At 45.0% G+C, this 25,473-nt stretch overlaps 1 protein-coding gene, 1 long non-coding RNA gene and 1 other non-coding gene across 4 annotated transcripts in view; 2 read left to right on the forward strand and 1 right to left on the reverse strand.

The window, feature by feature from the left end:
- Positions 1–977: 977 nt before the first annotated feature.
- Positions 978–25,473, reverse strand: part of ACO1 (aconitase 1) — a 67,186-nt gene continuing 42,690 nt past the window's right edge. The window contains exons 9-21 of the mRNA XM_006060271.4: positions 24,753–24,853; positions 23,683–23,799; positions 22,415–22,574; positions 20,768–20,903; positions 18,238–18,322; positions 17,313–17,469; positions 16,050–16,174; positions 14,367–14,471; positions 13,488–13,630; positions 9,853–10,000; positions 5,968–6,090; positions 2,565–2,750; positions 978–1,809 (exon numbers count right to left, since the gene is read on the reverse strand). Coding sequence (XP_006060333.2) covers positions 1,696–1,809; positions 2,565–2,750; positions 5,968–6,090; positions 9,853–10,000; positions 13,488–13,630; positions 14,367–14,471; positions 16,050–16,174; positions 17,313–17,469; positions 18,238–18,322; positions 20,768–20,903; positions 22,415–22,574; positions 23,683–23,799; positions 24,753–24,853 — 1,700 coding nt within the window. The 3' untranslated portion in view covers positions 978–1,695. The remainder of the gene's footprint in view (positions 1,810–2,564; positions 2,751–5,967; positions 6,091–9,852; positions 10,001–13,487; positions 13,631–14,366; positions 14,472–16,049; positions 16,175–17,312; positions 17,470–18,237; positions 18,323–20,767; positions 20,904–22,414; positions 22,575–23,682; positions 23,800–24,752; positions 24,854–25,473) is intronic.
- Positions 5,854–25,473, forward strand: part of LOC123465585 — a 108,127-nt gene continuing 88,507 nt past the window's right edge. For both annotated transcript variants that reach the window (XR_006640841.1, XR_006640840.1), the window contains exon 1: positions 5,854–6,764. This is a non-coding gene — a long non-coding RNA (uncharacterized LOC123465585). The remainder of the gene's footprint in view (positions 6,765–25,473) is intronic.
- On the forward strand, positions 12,908–12,980 carry TRNAE-UUC. Its single transcript has one exon. It is a non-coding gene; the product is annotated as a tRNA-Glu (tRNA).

The raw sequence follows: 25,473 nt of genomic DNA on the forward strand, positions 1-25,473 counted from the left end.
GCAGAGTCAGACACGACTGAGCGAGCACACAGGCCCAAGTTCTGCTGACCAGCCCACAGACCCTGAGTGCTGAAAGCTGAGACTTAAAATTCATTAGAGGGAGATTAATTTGTAAGGTATGGGTGCCCTGTTATGGACTGAACGTGCCCCACCTCCACCCCAAATTCCTATATTGAAGTCCACCCCCCACTGTGATTCTGTGGAGATGGGGCCTCTAGGGTAAGTTTAAATAAAGGTCACGAGGGCCAGGCCCTTGTAAGAAGAGACCCCAGAGAGCTTGTCCTTGCATCCTTTATCTGTGCATGCACTGAGGGAAGGCCACTCGAGGACACAGGGAGAGGTGGCTGGCTGCAAGCCAGGATGAGAGCTCTCACCAGAAAATGAATTCGCTGGAACCTCAATCTTGGACATCTATCCTCCAGAACTGTGAGAAAATAAATTTCTGATGTTTGAGCCACTCAGTCTATGACATTTCATTATGGCAGCTGGAGTAGACTACGACACGTGCCCTGAAATGACTTCAGTGATGAAAACGAGCAGATAACCCAGCTGAAGATTAAAAAATATTCTGATCTGTTCACCAAGCTACATTGTCACTGCTCCCAGGCTATTGCTACCGTCTTGTGTGCTTGTAAATGAGGTTCAACACAGCCATTTAACCTGCATATTACTGATGTGGTTACAAAAAAGAGCTCGAGGGACTTACCTGGTGGTACAGTGGCTGAAGACTCTGTGCTCCCAGTGCAGGGTGCCTGGGTTCAATTCCTGGTCAGGGAACTAGATCCCCTGTGCCACAGCTAATTGTTCTCATGTTAAAACTAAGACCTGGCACAGACAAATAAATATATTTTTGGAAAACAAACAAAACTCGAAGATCATTCAGACTTCAGGAACCTGCAGTCTGAAATTTGCTCTGCTCTAAATATCACAAAATGAGGGCCACGCACGCAGCAGAATTCAATACCAAAGTCAAAAAGTTTTCCTTGAAAATAGATTTAATCTTATTCAAATTAGAAATGTTCTGCATCTCTCTCCAAAACCACCTCCAAAGTTCTCCTCTTGATATATGAAAAGTTTTCTAGGCAAACTTTATGAAACTACTGAAAGAAATCTCCGTATTTCTTCAGTGTGGATCTGTCAAAAGGTACACAAGCAAAAACTTCCGTGTCTGAGCTGCTCACGAGGTGCCTGGGTCACTCACTGGAGGACAGGGCGAGGTGCAGGGACTAGTCACCACGTGCGAACACGTGCCCCTCTGCCTTGTCAGCGCACACAGAGGCGAAGGACTCTCAAGGGGGAGGTTTCACTGAGCAGAGGGTAACAGAGAGGAACCAGAAACTGGGCAGGAGACGGACGTGTGTTCACCTGAACACTGGAGGCTAAGAGTGAAAAATCAGCATTCAGCGATCAGTGACCTTAAAGGGCTCAACTCTCCCTTCTTGGCACAAGTGACAGTCCCACCATTCTAAGCTCCCAAATTCTACAACAAGATAAAAAGATTAACAAAAATAGAGCATGTAGAAACTGCTGATTCTGTGTGCAGAGGATCCACACTGGGCGCCCTGGGCAGGCAGCACCCCTGCGTGGAGGGGAGGGTCGGGGGAGGAGGCTGGGGCGGGGACGCTGCCGACCCAGGGCCTGTGGGCTGTGGATGCTGTGCTTCCTCCTGCCACCGGGCAGCTGGGACACCAGGGCCTACTTGGTCATCTTGCGGATCATGTAGTTGAGGATGCCCCCATTATGGAAATAAGTGAGCTCCACGTCGGTGTCAAACCTCATGACAGCCTGGAAGATCTTCCCGGTATCCAGCTGGGAGGATGGATAAGCAGAGAAGAATTGCTGAGGGAGGAGACGAGCCAGCCCTCAGACTGCCCCTCCAAGTGCAGTCCATGCCCTGGCAGCACCCAGCACCCAGAGCAGGTGCCGGCCGGCCCCAGCCCAGACCCGCTGAGCAGTAAGCTGTGGTTTACTTAACAAGATGCCCCAGGTACTGATCTACAAGGTAAAGCCCTGCAGAGCATCTGTGACGGAAGTGAGAGACACTGGAGAATTATAAACAGCCTCTCGGGGCAGCAATTACTAGCAATGTTTGGAATATTTTCGAAGCCTTCACCAGGGACGGCCCGAGGAAGGAAGTGTTGGCAGCCAGCAGGCACTTCACTAAGGTTGTCCCCTAGGCGCTGGCCCAGAGGCTCGCCCTGGGACACGGCTCAGCAGCTCAGTCTGCCTGGGCAGCTAGATCACCCTGGGACCACGGTGGCGCACTTCATCCTCGCCTTACCCAGGGCTAATCTGTCGTTTTCACCTCAGTACTAATCAAAGCCAGGGCGGGGTGAGTGTGTCTGTTCACATTTTTATCATAAAAAGGTGTTTTAAACGCCCTGTCCCTGAGCTTTTCATCACTATTCTCCCAATGCAGGAGACATGAGTTCGATCCCTGGGTGGGGAACTAAGATCCTGCATGACCTGCAGTGTGACCAGATTAAAACAAACAAACAAAAAAGACTGATGACAAACATGGGGCCCCTTTTAGCTGGACCTGGCCTGGAAAGGCACTGACTTACCTTGATCTGGACTTTCATTCGTGGTTTCAGGGTTTCTGGAATGCTAATAGTGTATCGTTCACGCCCAGTGAGTCCCAGGGTGTCTGCATTCTCCCCAGGGAGGTACTCGAGAGGGATCACCCCCATGCCGACCAAGTTACTTCTGTGAATGCGCTCATAACTCTCCGCTAGGACAGCTCTGATTCCCTGAGAAACCAAGAGAGTAAGTAGTTCGGACACAGTTTTTCCTTAGATACACAGACACCTTACAAAAGGGTTCTTAGGTCAAAACTCTTCTCCTGCCTAAATTCTTCTTAAGTACCAATTAATCCTTTACATAATGTGTTGTCATTATAAATAGCACCGTAGCTGACCAACTGCCTCCACTGGATAAGCAGCATGCGGGCAATGAAGTGAGCTCTCTGCTTCTACCTCCACCAACCCTGGATGGAGACACTGGTACCGTGCCCCGCACCCTGGGAGTCAGTGGTCTGTCAGATATTTGAACCCACAAAGTCTAACCACACACTTAGTTTGTGATACAAACTCCCATTGTGTCTGGAAACCACACTACAAAGAAACACAAAGAAAATTCATTTCCCCCCTTGAATTTCAGTATTATTGTAGGCTGTATTAGCAGACACAGAAGATTTAATCAAAACACAACTTTCAGAACATACTACAGAGAAAGGAATTGATCACCTGCGGTGTGCTGCTTTTATACCTCCTGTTTCAAGGATCAAATTGCACTGAATATAATCTTGATATAAAGCTTCCTATAAAGTACAGTTTATTGGTAACCTATAACTGACAATATACAGCAATGATCAGTAAACCAGGATACCTGATTAACTGGAACACCCAAATCTCAAATATTAGTTAACTGTAATATAATATTAAGATACCCGTAAAAGCTCTCAACATCCTTTCAGATCCCCTGAATCAGGGTCACTCAGGAAGCTTGTTAAAAAATGTAGATTCTTGGGTACTTACTACCCCTGATCTACTATATCAGAATCTCTTGCAGGAAGCATGGGTGGGAGAAGATGGGATTCTTTTAAGTCTGGAGAACCATGGCCGACAGAGGTGTTCTAAGACTCTGCTGATATTACAATCACCAGGGGAGGCTTTTAAAATCCAGACGTCGAGGCCTTTCACCTTACCAACCAAACCAGAATGTCTGGGAATGAGATCCGGGCATAGGTATTTTTTAAATCACAAAGTGTTTCCAAGTTTAAAAGCACAGATTTAAAAGAGCAGATTCTTTATGACAGTGGGCATTTTGTATAGATTTATGTACATATGTACTGTGTATTCATTTGGGGGGAAGGGGCAATGGTTGTAAACACAGGTTTACCTGTGTTTACCTGTGTTTACCAGAACCCCAAGCTCTGTGAGGAGGGCTGTGTGGGGCTGCAGGTCACACTGCCTGGCCCTCTCTGCCTGCAGACAACGTGGCTGAGGCTGGCCAGCTACAGAAGGAAGTGTGCACAGCCGTCTGGGCAGACAGAACTCAGGGCAGTTCTGTAGAGAAGCTGACACTTTCAGAGTCAGGACCCTAAAAGAGGGCTGTTCCCTTGTTCTTTGTATAGCCGCTGCTCTCCTGGTCGGGCTTCGCCTCCACCCTACTCACCTGTGTGCTTGCCCTCTGCCCCTTAAGCCAGGATGGCCCCACCTGTTAGTTCATTAAAGGGAAACATTTACCCACTGATGGCTGTTACTTGAGGGGCTATGAGGGACATGGCCCAGCTCTGGTTTCCCTGGTAACTGACAGCCAACCTGATGTCAATCCCAGCTCTAATAAATGGGAGGAGCTGCCTCTTGCTCCCAGGGGTAGAAGTGTGTCCTGCCTGCAGTCAGCCGCGGCCCCCGATGCTTCGGATGTGTAAGAGCCTCCCTCTGTGAGACCACTGTGAGGTCCCTGTGAGAGCCTCCCTCTGTGAGACCACTGACGCCTCTCTGTGAGACCTCCCTCTGTGAGACCACTGTGAGGTCCCTGTGAGAGCTTCCCCCTGTGAGACCACTGACGCCTCTCTCGCCGTCGCCAGGCTCTTTCTTTGGCCCTGTGGCTGGTGCAGCCCCACCAGACTCTAGAGCCCCCCTGTGCCAGGACTCGTCTATCCAGACCTTACTGTCTCCCGCCCAGCCCCAGACTGCTCCTGCTCTCACTGCTGTTGCCAGTGCCCGGCTCCCTTTCTAAAAGCCTTCCTTTTGTAATTTCTTAGGTTCTTTTCAGCATTTTCTAGAAAAAGCAGGCCTTCGACAAATTATCAACTAATAACATATCTTTTCTCCACACCTCGCCTCCACTGCAAACTAATGGAATTAAAAAAAGCGGGGTGGGTGTTGATAAGACCTGGGCATCTGGAGGGCTGTCTGCAAGACAGCCATATATTTTTTTACTGCACTTGTGGATATCAACTGACCTAGCGTCTGCCAAGTGCATTGATTTGCTTAAGCCATCGTTATTTGAACTGATATCAGCTAAGCTGTTCTACCCCACCCTGAGGACTGAAGCCAGGCACTAGGAGTGGCCCTGCTTTCAGGGCCAGCAAAGGGGCCAGAGGTAAAAACTCCTGTGGGGCCCCCTCCCACAGGGACAGCTTACGGGTCAAGCCCTGAAACGGCTGAAGGTTCTGAGGAGCTGTCTACACACAGAGAGGGCTTCCTTTTCTACTGAGCCCGTATGCAGACCATTCACTGGCAGTGAAAAGCAGCTGTAAAAAGTGCATTCCCTGAGTTTATTCAAAGCTCAGGCTCCTGGGCTTCCCTTGTGGCTCAGCTGGTAAAGAATCCACCTGCAATGTGGGAGACCTGGGTTCGATCTCTGGGTTAGGAATGATCCCCTGGAGAAGGAAATGGCTACCCACTCCAGCATTCTGGCCTGGAGAATTCCATGGACTGTATAGTTCATGAGGTCGCAAAGAATTGGACACAACTGAGAGACTTTCACTTTCAGGCTCCTGATGTTTTCCCTTCTGTGAACCTAACAGATAAGACAGTAGCAGCAGCTTATTCCTCACATTGACCTGGGACAAGGGCCTTAAATAAGCTTCAGGTGCTAACCTGAGAGCATTATGAAAACCATGAAACTTTCCCCATTAAAAAAAAAAGACATACATTCCACACTTCTGGATGTAATTTCATAGACTTCAAGATCCTCCCCTCAACTGCTGTACAGACACACCCAAAGATCCGTGGCTCCCAGGGTAGCCACATTTGATGGTGGGGAGCCGGGCGACTCTACTTCACTCAGTGAGGGAAGCCCCGATCTACCAAGCAGGAGGCGAGAAAACAGTCCACGCTTCCCCGAGCTTGCTTTGCTCTCCCACAGCATCTTCTTGGAAAGTAAAGCCTCGCTCCCAGCTTCCCTTCTGGTTCAGGGGGGCAGCTGCCTGCAGGGCTGTCTCAGTGTCCTACTCACCAGGAGGAAAGGGCCCTTGGCGGCCCAGTCTCGGGAGCTGCCAGAGCCGTACTCTTTGCCGGCCAGGACGATGAGGGGGAGGCCCGCCTGCTGGTACCGCTCAGCGGCATCGAACACATCAAGCTGAGGAGGAGAGGAGGAAGGTTTTACTGACAGAGTAAAGGCACAGCGTGTAGACAGAGGCCAGTGAGTCCTGGGGGGACATGCAGGAGTGTCTGCAGTTGGCCAAGCCAGTGTAAATTCAATGGCAAACTCAACCAATCAGTTGCCTGGTCTACAAATTTCCAGTTAATGCCATCTATTAATACTTACCTCTGTCAAATTGAATTTTATACTCATAAGTGAAATGCCTTATTGTCCTAATTTTAGAAAAACATTCAAATCCTAGGGCATCAGGGGGAAAAAGGAAATTAGATCAGTTTTGTTTTTTTTTTACTCTTCTATTGATTAAAATATTTTAAAGCAAAAGCAGAGAATCCCACCTAAATCTGGGTTTTGATTCTGTACCAGAGACTTGGTGATGGTTGGTTGTGAAGGGTGGCCAAACACAAAAAAAGGTCACGTGTTTGGAAATTACAAAAATGCAGACTTTTATTCATCACCCTTCTACGTGGAGGTCAAGGAAACGATAGTAGAAACACTGATGAAGCACCAATCAACAAAGGACAAGAAAGGGATAAGGAATCTCTTAGTATGTATGAGAAACAGCTTTAACAAACAGATTCGTTTGTTTCTCATAGGAACTCGGAACATTCTCCTGAGCTGAGGCTTCACAAAGACGGGTGATATCATTGATGGTGAGTAATGAAACATTTTTTTTTGTCACTACTTAAGTCAGAAAATAAGACCCCTCCAAAGAGTCCAAAGAGGGAGTGTTTGATTTGAAAGGAGCTCTAGAAAGGTATATAATCAAACTCTCAAGTAGGCTTTCACAAATTACTATCGTGGTAAAAGGATGGAGACTGTGGTTAATGTCACACGGCACTGCCTAAATCTAGGCAGGGTTCTGTCTGTCTGCAGCTGAACAGAACTCACAAAGATAGAAACAGTTGGAAAAAACAGTAAAAGCCTGCTCTGTCTAACCAAAAAGCCTGGATGCTTTCAAAGACCAGGAAAGAAACAACCTACCCGATATTTTCAGAGGTATCTATTACTAGTTTGGATATTAAGAATGTGGGAGTGTGTGTTTTAAAGTGCTTTCAAAACTACCACAGAGCTGACAATCCCAAGGCAGAGTGGCTGGGTTGTGGAACCCAGCTGTGCGGACTCAGCAGGTTTGAATTCCGGGCTCCTGGCTTTTCTCTTGTATGCGTCAAACTGAGAGTAGCAGCAGCTTATAAAGCATGGGCTCCCTGCGCTCTCCCTCTCTTCTAAAGAAGGCATAAAGTTAGTGGTTTCTTCTGATATCTTACCTCTGGATCCCTAAGTATATAATCGGTCAGTTCATTTCTCCTTTTTTATTATCCATTAAATTCCTACTTAGAAGATTTAGTTCTTTCAACTACCAGTCTCATAGGGCCCTCCCCCTCCCAACCTCTCCTCTCCAGGGCCTTCTAATATCACTCATCTTTTTTTTTTGGCCATACGTTTTGATGACGTACATGCTATTTACAGCTGAGCCACATAATGGACTCAGATTTCCTTTTCTTGGCAATTAAAAAAAATTTTTTTCCCACTGGAAATAATAAATTTGTATGTGTGTGTGTGTGCATGTGTTCACCTGTTTCTGTGTCCCTACCCATTAACTAATGAATATACTACCTAAAGTATCGATACAAGTCTTTTCTGAAGACATTCACATCTGTCAAGCAATTTACTTTAAAAATCTTTTTCACGAGGTGTCACTCCTGATGCCCTCATTCCTGTGTGGACCGCTGACTCTCTGAGGTGTGTTCATGTGACACAGGAATCTTCCTTCCCCAGCATCCAGGTGATTCCCTGCACCTCCTTTTCCTGGATCCTACATCTTCCCCTATATTTGGTTTATTCTCTTGTTTTGGTGGAACACAATTACCAAGTAGCTTTCTGAGACCGGGGCTGACAGATTATTTTTAAAGCTTTTGAATATCTGAATGTGTTGTTACTTTACCCTCACTTGGCTGGTCGTATGAGGGATACAGACTTTAGAGTGCCAACAATTTTCCTCAGTCTAAGTCTCCTCGGTTGCCTTGAGTGTGTCTGATCCCCAGAAGAGTGCACGTAAGCTTTTTTTCCCCTCTCCGAAGTTTCTAGATCTTCTCCTCACCTCTGCTGTTCTTAATTTCACAGTGATGTGACTTGGAGTGAGTATTAATCATGTGGCTGGGTGTGGTCAGTGGACCTTTCGATCTGGAATCTCAGATTTTGCACTTGAAGAATTTCTTGTGTTAACTCTTAACAATTTCCTCTCAGATTTTATCTGTTCTTTTTAGCATCTTTATTCAGTCAGATGCTGGTCCTCCTCGGTTCAGGCTTTGATTTTTCTTACATTTCCTAATTTCCCCTTTGTCTTTCTACCTTCTGGAAGATTTTCTCAACTAGTCAACTTTTCCTGTGAAATTTTTTAGGGACTTTTTTTTTTTTTTTTAAGAGCTCCTTCTTGTCTTCTGATTATACCAACAGAAAATCATCTCTTATCACTCTGATGAAATAATTGTTTTTCTTAGTTTTCTTCTACTCTGTGCATTATCTGTTTTTCTCTTTATTCCTCTGTTTCTTGTCTAGGTCTGTCTTTCAAGTTCAAGGCCCGACTCCAACGTCTCTTCATCTCTGATGCTGTCTCCTTATTTAAGCTGAGGCACTAACCATCTGACTAGGAGTTCTGTGCGCGGTAGGGCTGTCAATGAGGGATCCCACCCTGACAGCTGGCATCCCAGAGGCCCTCAAAGTCTATTAACTGCAAGTCCCTTCTTCGTCTCTTAGGGATTTTACCATTCATTTGTATCTTTTTCACTTAATAGTCTATTGTCCCTCCTAGTCACTGAACAAATACGTCCTGGGCGCTCACGCTGTGCTGGATGGGCTTCCCAGGTGGTGCACTGGTAAAGAACCCACCTGCCCATGCAGGAGACACAAGAGATGTGGGTTTGACCCCTGGGTTGGGAAGGTGCCCTGGAGTAGGAAATGGTAACCTACTCCAGGATTCTTGCCTGGGAATTCCCATGGACAGAGGAGCCTGGCAGACTACAGTCCATGGGGTTGCAGAGTTGACTGAGTGACTGAAGCACGCATGCCACCCAGGGTTAAGCCTCAGAACCTTAAAAAGCAGATATTATTTTACTTTGCAAGTAAGAAAAGTGAAGCTCAGAGAGGTAGACAGATTGCTGGAGAAGGCTCCACTGCTGGTCTGAGGTGGAGCTGGGACTTGAACCTGGGCTTGTCTGACTTCAAGGGCAGGCTTTCCCACCTCTCCCCATGCCTGCCCTCTGTGAACAGACAATTCCAGCTCTAATAAACCAACTCCACGTGGTTCCCATTAGGACCCAAGCAGGCCTGCACAGTCCTCTGTATTCTTCCTTCCCTGAGGTATGATTAATTAGATGTTACTGAAGTCATAAAACAGCACTTCTTAGTAAATATCCTCTACCTTAACCTGGAATTTCCCCTTCAAGTATTCTGAACTGATGAAACCTCAATCAGATGCTTTTTAAGCTCAACTCCTAAGAAACTAGATTTAGTTAAAGCATGAAGCAGAAATCTCTAAGCAGGAAAAGGCCTCCCCATTTAAAGGGACTCTTCTTTAGGGATGAACTCTGCATGTATGGGACACTTGGCAAGAGGGATTACGTAAAGCAAGAGGTAGGATGAGGTGTGGGGAAAATAAGGCCCAGGGGAAGCGCGAGTGCAGGCGCTGCGGCGCCCGAGCCGGGAGACGCTGGCTCCAGCGGGAGCAGACACCATACTCACGATCTCACCAGAAGGCAGGTGGATAGTCTGTGGTGCCTGCTTGTTCAAGAATTTGTTTAATAAGCGGATGTTGGCAAATGTCCCCCGCGCCATGATGGCATCATTCCCTCGGCGGGAGCCGTAGGAGTTGAATTCTCGAGGAGTCAGGCTGATAACGAAAGCAGGAGAGATGCTGGTTTAGGGAACTGAGAGATGAAACCTGGCTTACACCAGGAAAGGGGGTAAAAATCACAAACCTAGGTGTTTCTGTAAGTCTACTAAGTCTTGTTCTCCAAGGTGGAAACGCTGTTTCCATAGCTTCGACTGAGGGCACGATGAGAGGCAGCAGGTGCGATGGTGAACCTATAGCCTCCCAGCAGCAACCTACAGTCTTGTAAGTCTGGGCAGAGCAAGCGGGAGGAACTTTATTAAGAGCATTTTATTTATTCAGTAAGGTAGCCTATAAAGCTTCATTAAAAGTAAAATGTTAAAAATGGGTGGGAAAAAAAAGGAAGCAAAGGGAATACTCCGGGTAGGTCAGTTTGGTGGAGCCAAGAGTGGGGGACACATAAAATACATTCTATAAATTAAACAGAAGTAAGTTCAAATTTGTCCAGGAACTCAATGCAATTAAAAAACACGTAACTGGCAACATGACTTAGTATTGTTGTAAGATCAAAAGCAGGGTAGGGATGAAGGAGCAGAACAAGAACTGCTGGTCCTAAAATCAAAGAAAAGTCTGGTCTGTGGGTCTGAACGAAAGGATGTTTTGAGATGTCAGGAACAACATCTTAACGATGAACAGTGACCAGTTCACTGGGCTGTTTCTTAAAATGCTAGGAACCATGTGTGTTGATGATTTATTCATTAGCTCAATTCTGAAGACTGAGAACCTAAGCATGAGCTTCAGGAGTAGGTGAGTGTGTCTATGAACCCCTGAAATTATGTCCAGAATGTGGATATGTATTTTTCGGGAAAGGTATATTTCATGTCATGCTATTCCCTAAAGACTATCAATAACCACCAATCAAAAAAGGTGTTGGTTACTTCTCTCTTCCTAGTTTTCTTTTTCCAGCCTCAACTCTGTTTCTCTAGTTTCTCTGTCCTTAGAAGCCTGTCCCATTCATTCATTCAACAACTTTTCACTGAGCACCAACTGCATGCCAGGAGCTGTCAGGTGCCTGGGATACAGCAAATCCCTGCTTTTGCAGGGCTTGCATCCTAGAAAGTAGAGACAGAGATGTTTTTTTAAAAGAGCACCCTACACAAGTGTTACTAGATTGTAGTTAATACCTAAGAAAAAGTAGGCCAGGGCAAGAAAGAGTACGGTGTGTGTGACCTTATGGAGGAAGACTTGAACTTGGCGTGGGAGTTCATTAAGAGGGTATCTTGGGGAAAGGCATCCAAGAGGAGAAAACAGTGAGCTCACCCGAAGGCTCTCAGGCAGAGGGGTACTTGGCCTTGTCTGAACATTCAAGGAACAAGGTGGTGGGCAGCGTGTCCCGAGCAGTGTGGGTGAGGGGAAGAGCAGGAATCACCGACCCACCTTGAACATCTGCCCTTTTCTATTTGCTGATAGACTTGCATCTCCCACTCAAGACAGAATCATCCCTTTAAAAGCTCATAATAGGGATGGTATGGGGAGGGAAGTGGGAAGGGGGTTCAGGATTGGAAACACGTGTATACACGTGGAGGTTTCACGTTGATGTATGGCAAAACCAATACAATACTGTAAAGTAATTAGCCTCTAATTAAAATAAATAAATTTAAATTAAAAAAAGGAAAACATACAGATGGCCAATAGGTACATGAAAAGATGCTTAATGTTGTTAAAAATAAATAAATAAATAAATAAAAGCTCATAATATGAGGACTTCCCTTAGGTGGTCCAGGGGCTAAGACACCACACTTCCAGTGCAGTGAGCCCGGGTTCCATCCCTGGTCGGGGCACTAGATGCCACGTGCTGCAACTAAGACCCGGCCCAGCCAAACAATAAAACAAATAAATGTTAAAATCTCGTATGTATGAGGTTGGCCAAAAAGTTTGTTTGGCTTTTTTCCATACCATCTTAACAGCAGACAGCCCTGAGTGAACTTTTTGGCCAACCCACTATCTGTGTATGGGCAGTTGTCATGCATTTTAAAAAGTAGTTGCCCTAAGTTAAAGAAAAATCTCGACACAGACCACTGTGCGTTCACCTCCGCTAGATCTGGGCTGTCTTCTTAAACTCACAACACGTATATCCTGGGGGATAGGAGATATTCTCGGTCTCAATGAACAGACTGCCCCATGGAATGCACTAGGAAAAGGCAGAGACTGAATACGCATGAGAGAAGGGGAAAGTTGTGAAGAGAATGGGTTACTCGCCCAGCAAGTGAGAGGAGGGGCAAGATAGCTGTCCTCTCCCACTGGGAAAAAACAAAAAAAAAGCTTCAATTCTGTTTCTCATATTGGGTCTGGGCCCTGACTCTAAAGAAGGTGACTCAGCAAGTGGGGATGGGGGCCAGGAATGTTCATCTCCCTAGACGAATCTCAAGGAGTCAGATCTGGGCGGGACACTGACTGGTATCGGTGCACTGTGGTGGTGCTTTAGTGTCTGACTCTTCACGACCCCGTGGACTGTAGCCCGCCAGGCTCCTCTGTCCATGGGGACTCTCCGGGCAAGAATACTGGAGTGCATTGCCATGTCCTTCTCCAGGGGATCTTCTTGACTCAGGGTTTGTTAAATAGCAGTATATAATATTAGTGTGAAAGTGAAAGTGAAGTTGCTCAGTCATGTCCGACTCTTTGTGACCCCATGGACCGTAGCCTACCAGGCTCCTCTGTCCATGGGATTTTCCAGGCAATAGTACTGGAGCGGATTGCCATTTCCTTCTCCAGGGGATCTTCCCAACCCAGGGATTGAACCCAGGTCTCCTGCATTGTAGACAGACACTTTACTGTCTGAGCCACTAGGGACATCAATTTTAGTGTAATACCTGTTAAAATAGGTATATGACAGAAGGATTGCTGAATGGATGTGTAAATTGCAAATCCTCAAAGCTGTTCTCTGTAAAGAACATGTCTCTTGGGACTTCCTTGGTGGTCCAGTGGATAAGACTCTGTGCTTTCAATGCTGGGGTCCTGGGTTCAATCCCCAGTCAGGGAACTAAGATCCTATGTACTGCAACCAAGCCCATACACCACAACTACTGAGCCTGTGCGCTCCAGAGCCCACACACCACAACTAGAGAGTCCATGGGCTGCAACAAAGACCCAGCACAGCCAAAATAAATAGTAAACTAAAACACAACATATGTCTCTCAACCAGGAAATGTAAATGCATTTCTGGTTAAACCCCTGCCAAGTGCTTCAAGTATAACCAGACCACACAGGGTAAGAGCCTTGTACATAAATGATCAGCCAAGCTGGTGGCAGGGATGATAGCTGAGTCTATTAAGTAGACTTGCTCAAAAAGAAGGCCTCCATGTGCTGACGTTCATGTGCTGGTGGATTCTCTAGTAGCTTCAAAGCTACAAACAGAGTGATTGGTTTTCAGGCTCCAGGGTTCAGTGAAAAACTGGAGTCTGAGTCCAAACAGACCTCATGAAAAGAGGACTAATGACCTCATGCTGTCCCTTTTGTCTTCAGGCCTCCCCGCCACCCCATTACTTACCCTCTGTTAGTTAAGTACCGAGCAGCAGGGCTGTTTCTTGCGATGTTTCCAGCTGGAGAGATGTGGTCTGTTGTTACTGAATCTCCCAAGTTTAATAGCACATAGGCATCCACGATAGACTTAGGGGGCTGAAGATCCAAAGTCTAGCAAAGAACACAGTAAGTCAGTGTTTGCCCGGCTTTTCTCCAACGCATCACCAGGGGAGCCTCAACAGTAGTGGTCCATGGATCTGACCCTGATGACAGCCCTATATCAACACACAGAGAATTCTAGTTTTATTGGGTTTATCAGGGGTGTTTAGTAAAGCAAAGTGAATTTATGCAAAATATTCATATCTCATCCTTGAAGGAGGTGAAGTATTGGCACTATCCCCTCAAAAACAAAAGGGATGATGCTGCAAATGACATTCTTCCTCCACATCCAGAGAAGGTCCCAAATGCTGGGTACGGCAGGAGTCCTGCCTTCTACTCACATCCTCTCATCCCCTCCTCCCACTTGGAGAGCACAGACTCCTGATCATCAGTTTCAGAGAAGATTTCCCTTGTTTGTATGGGTGTAAGGCTTAAGTATGGCAGGTCCTGGAGCCTGTTCTCCTGGACAGTCCCCCTCAGACGTTACTGAGTCTCTATCCCAGTGACACTTGATCTCCAGGGGTCTCTGCACAGCCATGTGGAAGCCCTGGACAGACAAACCACAGGTGCACTCCAGCTAAATAACCCAGCTTCCTCAAGCTCTCCTCAGTGTTATCTGCTCAGGTTTGTAAAGGTTTCAACAAAGTAGGTAGTCAAAGTGAGGGTACTGGTTAATCAAGTAGATTTTACAAGCCAAGAAACTTTTTGAAGAACTCATTTTGTTAAAAAAAAAAAAAAAAAGTCCTACCAGGTCTTCAAAGAATGGTGGTGATTTAATGTATGTAGATTTGGGATTCCAGCAATATAGCTTATCTGACGGGGCTGCTAAGGCATTCCAGCTCTCATTCACAGTCTTGGGGAGAAAGAAAAAAAGGAGAGGCAGATCTAACCACAGTTCATCCTGAGGAAGACTTAACATGTGAACACAACATTCAAGCTAAGAGTACAGTAAGACCAATTCTTAGTCTAAATGGTCACACAACATGTCTATACAAAGATACCACCATGCTAAGTAATTTAAAAATACACATGCCCTGTGACAGACCATCTCTAAAATGACCCCATGGACCTGCCTCCTGGGAATCCTACCTGTAAACGAACCCCTCCTGCTGAGTGAGGGCTGAGCCTAGTGACTCATTTCCAGGGTTAGGTTACAGAGACTGCCTTCTGTCTCTTCACCCTCTTACTTGCTCTTGCTGGCTCTGCTGGAAGCCAGTCACCACGCTGTGAAGAGACCCACCATTAAGGCCCTGAGGGGGCCTCTCGCTGACAGTCAGTGAGAAGCTGAGGCCTTCACCCACAGCATGCGAGGTCCTGTATCCTGCCAATGACCACACACGCGGTCTAAGACCTGGCTCCTCCCCAGTCGAATCATCAGGTGAGGCCACAGGCTCAGATGACACCTGGAATGAAGCCTTGTGAAGGCAGACACACCCTGTTAAGCCGCACCTCCATTTCTGACCCACAGAAACAGATAAAAAATGTTTGCTGTTTTAATTCACTAAGTTTAGGAGTAATGTGTTGCAGAGCAACAGGTAACTAACACATATAATTTATGAAATAACAATCCAGGTTGTACCTGAGGAGAAATTATTGATGCTCTGAAGATTTGGGGAGGTAGACTTCTGGTCACAAGAACATTAGATAGTAAGTGACGGCCAGTATGCGTTCCAATTGGCTTGAATTTGCTCCACGTCATTAACTCAGCCTCTGGAGAAATGCATTCAACCCAGTATCCACCAAACTCCCTTCAACCATTTCCCAACGAGCAGCTTGTGGGATTCACAGTGTGTGAGTGTGACTCCCATTTGAATCTGTTCCCCAGTCTGCCCTCATATTTCAAGCCACCAGCCCCAGCCAGAAGCCCTGGGGTCAGCCTAACACAGAAACCAGGGAAAAGGGTAACATTCGAGTCTCGGACAGTGATATGGAGCCCCATACATTTCCCTTCTGTTTGTAAAATGCACAGCAAGTTTTTTTTTTTTTTAACTTCAGCAACTTGATAGTTTGGTGCTTCCAACTGAGTGGCTTTTATCTGTATTACTCTTTGAAGCAGGCAAATAAATCTGAGAGGTGTGTTCAGCCATGTGGCCCCTCAGTGACACATTATAGTGATATCGAGCTCCTCAACCACAGCTCATGCTCACCCCGGGCTGTCAGAGGAAGAGGGGAGCCATGCAGAGCTAGCCAGGAGCCACATCCATGCCGAGTCCATGCCTCCTGAGCCTGCTGCTCATGTGTTCAAATCTGGGAACATCTCGGGAGAGTGGGGTCTGGAAGGGCCTGAGTTGTAGGAGCAAAATGACTGTCCCACTTTGCCAGTTATCTGAAGAAATGCTACTTTGTCTAGCTGACACCGGCACTAGCCTCAGGGTTGGCAGAGAAGACGCAGAGGAGTGGCTTCCCCATGACACTGGGGTGGGGGCCTCACCTCTATTTTCTGGTAGACCTCCTTAAACATCCCAGGGATCACGAACTGACGCTCTACTGCCTGGATCTCATCTCTGGTCGGCCAGATATCTTTCAGAAATACTTGCTGTCCCTTGGCATTGACACCTGGGGAGAAAATGTTTATTAGTGAGATGAACTTCATCTCATATCCAATTTTCATGGTCACAGGTAGTCAGCCCAGTCTCATTGTTCAGGGCAGTTACGTTCAGTAAATTCTCTGCACACTTAGAAAACACTCAGCCACCGCCCGCAAGAAACACACAGGTTAGGCTCCCAGGGGTGTTTATCCACAGTACTGTTGTCAACTGATCAATACATAATGCTCTTTCATGTGTTTCTGTTTACATACTGTTGATGCATTCACACTGAACTTGGGAGCCTAACATGAGGCCTGTCATAGCCTTCCTGAGCTCAGGAATATTCCATAGCACTTTAGCCCTACTCTCAGATCATTTTAAACAGTAAAACCACTAAAAAAAAAGCACAAAAGTATGAAAAACATGATGCTATCCAGAGCACAAACAGGACACTTGTTTGCAGTATGAGACCTGAAATAAAAAGACAGGGTGTCACCTTGCTTGACCTCAGCTGAAAGCAGGCACGATGAGTGACTCAGGGATTTCACCACCTCATACACATCTGTGAGTGACCAGGGGAGTGTGATGAGCACTGATTTTGGGGGTGAAAATCCACTTCAAAGAGTAGTCAAATTTGAAAATATGGAATACATATGTAATGAGGATCAGCTGCACGTCTAAAACTATGATTTCCTTAAAGTAAATTCCAGGGCACCGTTTTCATATTATCTAATCTGCATAGCATGGACTGAGGAGGGCACACCAGGAGGCCAGGGGAAAGGAAAAAAGCATCATGTCCCCCAAGCTTTGAGATGCTGCATACTCTGGATGTGTTCCAACAGCAGAGACATTAAAACCAGGCTATCATGAGATTGAAGCAGGAACTGGAAAGGGAGGGACTGAAGCAGAGGCCAGAATGGCAAGACCTCCACTACTCTAGGTGTTTCTTTCCCTGTTTGTCCCTTCCCCTTTAGTAAATTCTTGTTTAGCTGTTTCAGTTATGTCTTAGCTGTGTGCTAGGGAAGGAAGCAAAGACCCTTCTTCCTCCTCTGATCTTTGGAGGTTTAGGCTTCATTATTTATTAAGGAAAGCAATAACTTTTTTCCAGTAATGTTTTCAAATTCATCGGGGGGAAAAATACTGTAACCCCACAAATCAGATCTTACCTAGTGGCTCTTTCTCAAAGTCGATCCTGATGGTCCCAGCAATCGCATAGGCTATTACTAAGGGCGGAGAGGCTAAATAGTTGGCCCGGGTATTGGGGTGGACTCGCCCTTCAAAGTTCCTGTTCCCAGACAGTACTCCAACAGCTACGAGGTCCCCCTGTGTGAGGCAAGGGGAAATAGGTCGCAGAGACAACAGACGGCCTGGGCTTCCTAGACCCATCTGCTAAAGTCCTCCTTTAAGTCAAGGAGCCCTTTAGGCTTCCCCTGCACTTGGGCTTCTCCCCGGGGAGGGAGACCACAGGGTGAGCCTGGGGGAGACATGCTGGGTCAAAAGCAGCAGAGAGACGCACTGGATGTTTTCTGCTCAGGAGCGAATACCAGGTGGGTCAGAAGGCAGCATCCTAGTCATTCTGCAGCTGGGGGCCCGAGAACAGGTGGGGAAGATGACAGGTTGACAGTTAGAGGCAGCCACACTGGCTGGCAGGGATTCCAAATCAGTGCAAGCGGACCAAATAGTATTTTTCAACACTATAGAATTTATGGGACAAAAATCAAGCCAATGAGTTTATGTTCAGCTGTCTGACTTGGAACCAGCCTGCAGACAACAGGAACAAATGATTCCTTCACATGTGTGGGGCACGCGCAGGCCAGGCACCGCACTAAGTCCTTTGCGTTCACTATCACCAGAATGCTCGCAGCTTTCTGAAACACATACTATTATCACTTCCCATTTACAGTTGTGAAAACTGAGGCACAACGAGGTTCATGAACTTGCTCAAAGGTATATAGTTAATAAGTTTAACTCAACTCCAAAGACCATTCTCTTAACCGCATCCCATGCTTCCCTGAACTTTCTTTAAAATTAGCAGCACTTCATCACACATCATATGAAAGAGAAAGACCCACAGGCTGCCCTGTTAATTACCTGTACGATGGCTTCTACCACAGCTTCCGGTAAGGGCCCGCTGTTGCCGATGCAGGTCATGCAGCCATAGCCCACCACGTCAAACCTGGTGCGGGAGAGAAGCACGGGATGCAGAATGACTCTCAGCGGGCCCGCCTGCTGGTGCCTGGAGACCACTGACTTAGAGAAGGTTAACACAGGGCTGTTTCTGTGAGGCTTTCATTCTCGGGAGCATTTTGATCTACATTCATCCATCCCAAATCATTCGATTAAGGCTCCTTTTTATAATTTACTTTAAAAAAAGACTGAAGTATAGTTGATTTTATATTTAACCTATTTTATACCTAGTAGTGTATATCTTTTAATTCTATACTCCTAATCCCTCCCCTTTCCAAATCCCTGATTTTCCCTTTGGTAACAATAAGTTTGCTTTCTGTATCTGTGAGTCTATTTCTGTTTTGTAAAAAGACTCATTTACATCATTTTTTTTTTTAAAGAGTCCACATACTACTGCTAATATATAATATTTGTTTTTCTCTGTTGACTCACTTCATTTGGTACCATATTCTCTAGGTCCATCCATATTGTTGTGAATGGCAATATTTCATTCTGTTTTACGGCTGAGTAGTATTCTGTTATGTATATGTCTTTTTGGCCGTTCATCTGCTGATGGACACTTAGGTTGCTTCCATGTCTCAGCTATCACAAATAGTGCTGCTATGAACATGTGGGTACATTTATCTTTTTGAATTCGAGTTTTTGTCTTTTCCAGATATATGCCCAGGAGTGGCACTGCTGGATGATAATAGTAGTTCTACAATTTTTAGTCTTTTAAGGAACCTCCATGTTGTTTTCCATATTGGTGACACCAGTTTACATCCTCACCTACAATGTAAGAAGGTTCCCTTTTCTCTACACCCTCCACATCCTCTCCAGCATTTATTATTTGTAAGACTTTGATGATGGCCATTCTGACTTGTGTAAGGTGATACCTCATTGTAGTTTTGATTTGCATTCCTCTAATTATTAGTGATATTGAGGATCTTTTTATGTGCCTGTTGGTATCTGTAAGTCTTCTTTGAAAAAATGTCTATTCAGGTCTTCTGCTCATTTTTTGATTGGGTTGTCTGTCTGATATTGAGCTGATGAGCTATCTGTATACTTTGGAAATTAACCTCTTGTCGGTTGCATTGTTTGCAAATATTTTCCTCCCATTCTATAGTTTATCTTTAAATTTTGTTGATGGTTTTTCTATAGCTTATCTTTAAATTTTGTTGATGGTTTACTCTGATGGGCAGTTTTTTTATTTTGATTAGGTCTTATTTATTTTTGCTCTTGTTGGTTTTCACTTGGGATATTGCTACCCTTTATGTCAGAGAATGTTTGGCCTATGTTCTCTTCCAATAGTTTTATGGTATCATGTCTTACATTTAAGTCTTTAAACCATTTTTAGTTTATTTTTGTATATAGTGTGAAGAGTATCCTAATTACATTCATTTAAATGAGGCTGTCCAGCTTTCCCAAACCACTTATTGAAGAGAGTGTCTTTTCTCCATTGCATATTCTTACCTCCTTTGTTGAAAATTAATTAACTAAAGGTGAATGGGTTTATTTCTGGTCTCTCTGCTGCTGCTGCTGCTAAGTCGCTTCAGTCGTGTCCGACTCTGTGCGACCCCATAGACGGAAGCCCACCAGGCTCCCCCGTCCCTGGGATTCTCCAGGCAAGAACACTGGAGTGGGTTGCCATTTCCTTCTCCAATGCATGAAAGTGAAAAGTGAAAGTGAAGTCATTCAGTCGTGTCCGACTCCTAGCGACCCCATGGACTGCAGCCCACCAGGCCCCTCTGTCCATGGGATTTGCCAGGCAAGAGTACTGGAGTGGGTTGCCATTGCCTTCTCCGTCTGGTCTCTCTATTCTAGTTCATATAATTTGCTTTTATAAATAATTCACTTTTTAAATTTATAAGTAAATTATGAGGAGACTACCTAAATGATCTGTAATTTTTAAAAGTCAAAATCAGATATCTGATATCTTTATTCACTACTCTTATTATATACTCCCAGGGACTTCCAACTTTTATGAGGTACATGATAAAGATCTATGTCAACTAAATTAGTAATAGTGGGTTACTAGGAGAAACTGTATTTGGAAACAAATAATTGACTTCAGTGAATCACAACATTTCTAGGCATGTGAAATAATTATTTTCACACAGAGGGCAGACTCTCTGTGGCAGAGCCAATATTAGCCCCAGCACACCTTCATGCAACTGAGAAAAGCTGCCCCTCCCCTAGGAGGGCAGTGCTCCAGTGGAGCACGGGCTTGATATCAGCCCAGGCTCTCTTCACAGATACCCTTGTCTGATGAACAACCAGCACAACTGTACAGGAGGCCCTGTCTGTTTGAAAGTGAGGGTTTAAGTCTGCACTGACGAAAGACTATGCAATTAGATACCATCAGATAAGCTTACATCCATTTCAAGGTGACTGGGCAAGGTATCTGTGGAACACAACACAACAAAAGCGATGGTGTAAGAGACTTCTCCCTCACCCAAGCTGAGACAGGTAAGGCATGACTCCGCTTTCCCGCAGGTAGTAGGTGACCACACCACTGCCAGGAGACAGGCTAGTTTTGATGTAAGGCTTCACGCTCAGGCCCGCATCCACAGCCTTCTTCGCTAACAAGCCTGTGAAACGGTAAACACAGACATGGTTGCGGGCTGCCCGCTCCAGGTGCCACAGACAGTTCAGGAAACGCTGACTCTGCTCTGCACTTCCTGCACCGCCCGACAGGACCCCTCTCACGCTGGTGCTTTCTGCCGTTTTTGCTAAGCCTGGCGTGCTGTGGTCTATGGGGTCGCAAAGAGTCAAACACGACTGAGAGACTAAACGATAGAAACCAAATGCTCACTAGCGCAAAGTCATTCACGTTTGTTCAGTGAGCTCAAAATGAGCCATGGACATGAATGACATAAAAAGAGAAGTGCTTTTTGTTTTTTTAAAGAGATAAATCATTCATGATTATATTATAGCGTGAGTTTTTAATTTTTGGAGGGAAAGCAATCTTTCTAATTATATTTAGATAAAAAATAATTGGCAGGGCCCCTTCTTAAAGTATATAAATTGCCTACTAGTTGGTGAGGAGTACAGTCCACCTAGATGTTAAAAATCTTGCTCTCAGATATTTCTTAAAGTGGAAGACCAAGGGCTGCTGGGTCACTTGATTCTGGCAAATCCAGAGGCTGTGTACTACAGGGACACTTGGGTGCTCTGACTTAGGACATCTCATGGAAGTAGGAAAGAAATAAGGAGTGTGGGTATTAAGAGACAAGAAGCTACAGACAAGCTGGGGTCTTATTTTAAGGAAACTTGTTTGTCCAAAGCTTAGGGGGCAAATATGAATTCTTGGACAAAGAAAGTTTTCCTTATGCACTTGTCTACTTCATAAAGAAAGAACTATTTGTGTGTGGACACAAGAGGAACTCTTCGGGATGTTTTAAAATTTGGAAACTAAAGGGACCTTACATTAATGAAACTCTGCATGTAAACATTAAATAACCAGAACTGCATAATAGGCAGATAAGTTGTATCAACCAAGTGCCCTGTGTGCTAATTCAGATGCACTTGACAAGGTATCTAAGACTAAATGCCACCGTATAAAAAGGGATTTTATGAAGAACAATCTGTGGCATGAAAACATTTTTTCCTTTTTCTAAAATCTGACACAAGATTCTAGGCTTTACCAGAAATTCATCTTTCTTTCCTCTCTTTTCCTTATTTTCTGTGTTAATTCTAAAGACTATACTACTTTAAATATTTTGTATTGGGCACTATTTATTGAATAAACATTTCTAGGCCAATTAGTCTTTGCATCTGGGAAGGATAAGGTTCAGAGAACTATGAAAGTCAAAGTGTTAGTCACTCAGTCATGTCCGACTCTTTGTGACCCCCATGGACTGTAACCCACCAGGCTCCTCTGTCCATAGGACTCTGCAGCAAGAATACTGGAGTGGGTTGCCATTCCCTTCTCCAGGGGATCTTACCAACCCAAGGATCAAATCTGGGTCTCCTGTACTGCAGGTAGATTCTTTGCATTCTGAATCACCAGGGAAGCCCCATACATAGAAGTTAATTAAGCCCTTGGGTTATGTCTTGGAAATTCCCACCCACACGTCCACATGACCAGCAGATGTATTACCTGCCCCTAACATCACAGATGGATTACTGGTGTTTGTGCAGCTAGTAATGGCAGCGATTACCACAGAACCATGAGTAAGGGTGAACTTGCTGTTATTATAGATAAATGTCTTATGGTCATTATGATGGTCTGGAGCAACCTGGAATCCTTTAAATCCTTGCTATAGGAAGAAAAAAAGAAAAAAATATATATATGGTCAAAAGTTTTCACTTTGGAAGGAGAAGAAGCACTTTGGTAATTATAATTCTTAAAACATAAACATCTCAGCTGGTAAACTCTGAAATGCTACAGAAAAATGAAAGTTCCCTTTCCTCTTTTAAAATATAAAAGGGAGTCATGATTTCTGAATCTTATTTTGGTTTGAAATTATTAACAATTACCTCCTTCCCACCTTAAATACTGAAATGCTAAAACTACAAATTTAGCTTAAAGTTAGTCTAACTGGAGCAAATTAGTACAGATTTAATGGCGACAGAGGGCACAGACACTAACCATAAGGAAATTTAGAAAAAAGTGCCATTTTGGCCAGATTCAAGCATGAGCAACGAGGCGAACACAGTACAGCTGAACATTTGGTAAAATGCTGATGTCCCATGGATAAAACCCATCACAAATCTTAATCATTCATTTGGGAAATGTTCATTGAAAATCTGCTGTGTACAAGATGCTCTGCTGAGCACTGTGTGGGATACAAAGGTGACTGCAACATAAATCCTATCCTCAAACTTAAGAGTCTAGTAAAAGAATCAGACGTGCAAATAATATAAAGTACCAACAATGAAGTTAAAGGATATGAAACGCCATCACAGGGGTTTAGACTGATGCCAGAACGTTCAAATGAGGGAGAGATGACTTTGTGCTATGAGATCTGAGGTCATGCTGTGGAGGAGCTGAGAGATTGGGGCATGCTGGTGAGGAAGGGCATGTAGGCAAGGGTGGCATGAACAAAATTAGTGGCCAGAATAGCTTGTTCAAGCAGAGTGAACGCTGTGGTGAGAGTCAGGTGAAGAGTGGATATGCTTTGGAAAAGGAGAGTTAGAAAAAATGAAAAGGAGGGTTGAGTGTGTTTATAGGCAATAGAGGGCTGTAAGGAAGCTGCTCAGCTCTTAGCTAAGGTGGGAGGAGGCACCAAGAGGTTCAGTTTGGAGAGGAAAGGCCTTCAGTACTAGGCTTCAGGAAGATTCATCATCGAGAGGCGTGAAAAGAAGCCTGTGCATGAAGAAGCCAGGCATGGGGAGGGTCTCCACCCACCTCTCCCAGCTCCCTACCTTGGCCCCCAGGCAGCTCTCAAAGTCCTTTTTCATATCAGACACGGCAACTTTGTCCTGCGGCCTTTTGGGTCCGCTGCAGCAAGGCACGACTGTTTTCAAGTCTAACTCCACAACCTGTCCACCCAGAAGAAAAGGAACCATAGAACGGGCATTATACCCACAAAGAAAAAAACACAGCTGTGCCAGAGAATTTACACCACCACAATAAAAACTAACAAACCAAACTACCACATTCAAAACCAAGAAAGTCAGGGTCCCTTTTTAACACTGAAGGGAATTTCCAGAGAGCCAGATGAGCACTTTGGTAGCATGAGACAGGCAGAAGCCTTGCCCGCTCTCAGAAAGACCAGGGTGGGCACTATGGCTGCTGTGGTCTTCCACCTGGCCCTCTTTATAAAGGAGCTCATACATCCTTTCTATTGCTTAAGTTAGTCTGAGATGTGCTTCCTACTGAAACGACAGATAAACCACTGTAATTTTTCTAAGATGACTTGGGGGATGTTGTCATTAAGGCATCAATGCCAAGAAATGGGCCCTAGTCTGATGGAGTATTTCCTTCCCTCAGTGTATGAATAATAGGAAAGGAAATAATAGTCCCACATCTGGTTTACCCTCCGATCTTGGCTGTAGAGAAAAATGTGGGTTTAGTTTGCACCCTAGACAATGAGTAAAGATAAGCAGTGGATAAATCTGAACTGATTGGCTCACACTTAGTTGATTGGCTTGCACTTTCATTTCTTTCCCATCTATAATTCTGATGAGCTTATCAGCCTTTAAATAGATCCAGTCCTTCTAAACTTCTTATCCAAGGGTCGTCTAAGTAAGAGGAATAAATCAAAAAAGGAGACATTCAACTTAATGGCCAGGAAGAACGGGGGAAGTTATGTTACTTTGTTATGTCTGCAATTCCTTATCTTTTTTATTTTTTCAGCCTTTAACACTGTTTTTTTGTGATAACTTGGCAGTGACTAATTTCCTACAAGTACACCCCCCTAGGAAAAACTTCCACAATTAAAACCACAGGCTTGAGGAAGAGGAAACGTGTTCAATGAGAGGTGCTCCCATACCTGGGCAAAGTCTGGGTCTTGAGAGGAGTCACTGAAGTCCCGAAACATTCCTACAGCCTGAAGATACTGTTTAATATGCTTTACTTTTTCTTTGTCACGACCTAATGGGCATTTTAAGAACAAGTAACAGATGTCAGTATTTTCTGATGAAACTAATACCTTTAGCAGCAACTGCATAAATAATGGGGGTTTCACTTAAAACACTCCAAGCCCTCTGCTGACACTGCAGCCTGCAGGCCCATAGTCTGACCTTCCAACTGATGCTGCTGTTTACTAGGGACCATGAACCAATCTGCTGTTCTACCGAAGGGACTGTTTTCTGTAGGATCTTAGTTCCCTGACCAGGGATGAAATCCATGCCCCCTGCATTGGAAGCATGGAGACTTAAATCACTGGACCACTGGGGAAGTCCTGATTATGGTTCTTAATTAAGAGGCTCCTAAGGCTCAGCAAATTGCCAAAGTGCCCCTCCTATGCATCTGCCTTCAACTGGCCATAGACCCTCAACATTCTACTTTAGTCCTGTTAAAATAGTAATTTCCCCCCATCTCCTACCACAAACCATAAGCTGTGTGCCCAGCACTGTGGGCTATACTTTTTCAATGCATTATTTCAATACCTAATCCTTTATCCCGACCTTCTGAGACAAACACTATTATTATCCTCATGTATAGATGAGGAAATAGTGACTCAAGAAGATTAAATAACTTTTCCATGGAAC

The sequence above is a fragment of the Bubalus bubalis genome, chromosome 3 (assembly GCF_019923935.1).
Source record: "Bubalus bubalis isolate 160015118507 breed Murrah chromosome 3, NDDB_SH_1, whole genome shotgun sequence".
In the NCBI taxonomy this organism is placed as follows: Eukaryota; Metazoa; Chordata; class Mammalia; order Artiodactyla; family Bovidae; genus Bubalus; species Bubalus bubalis.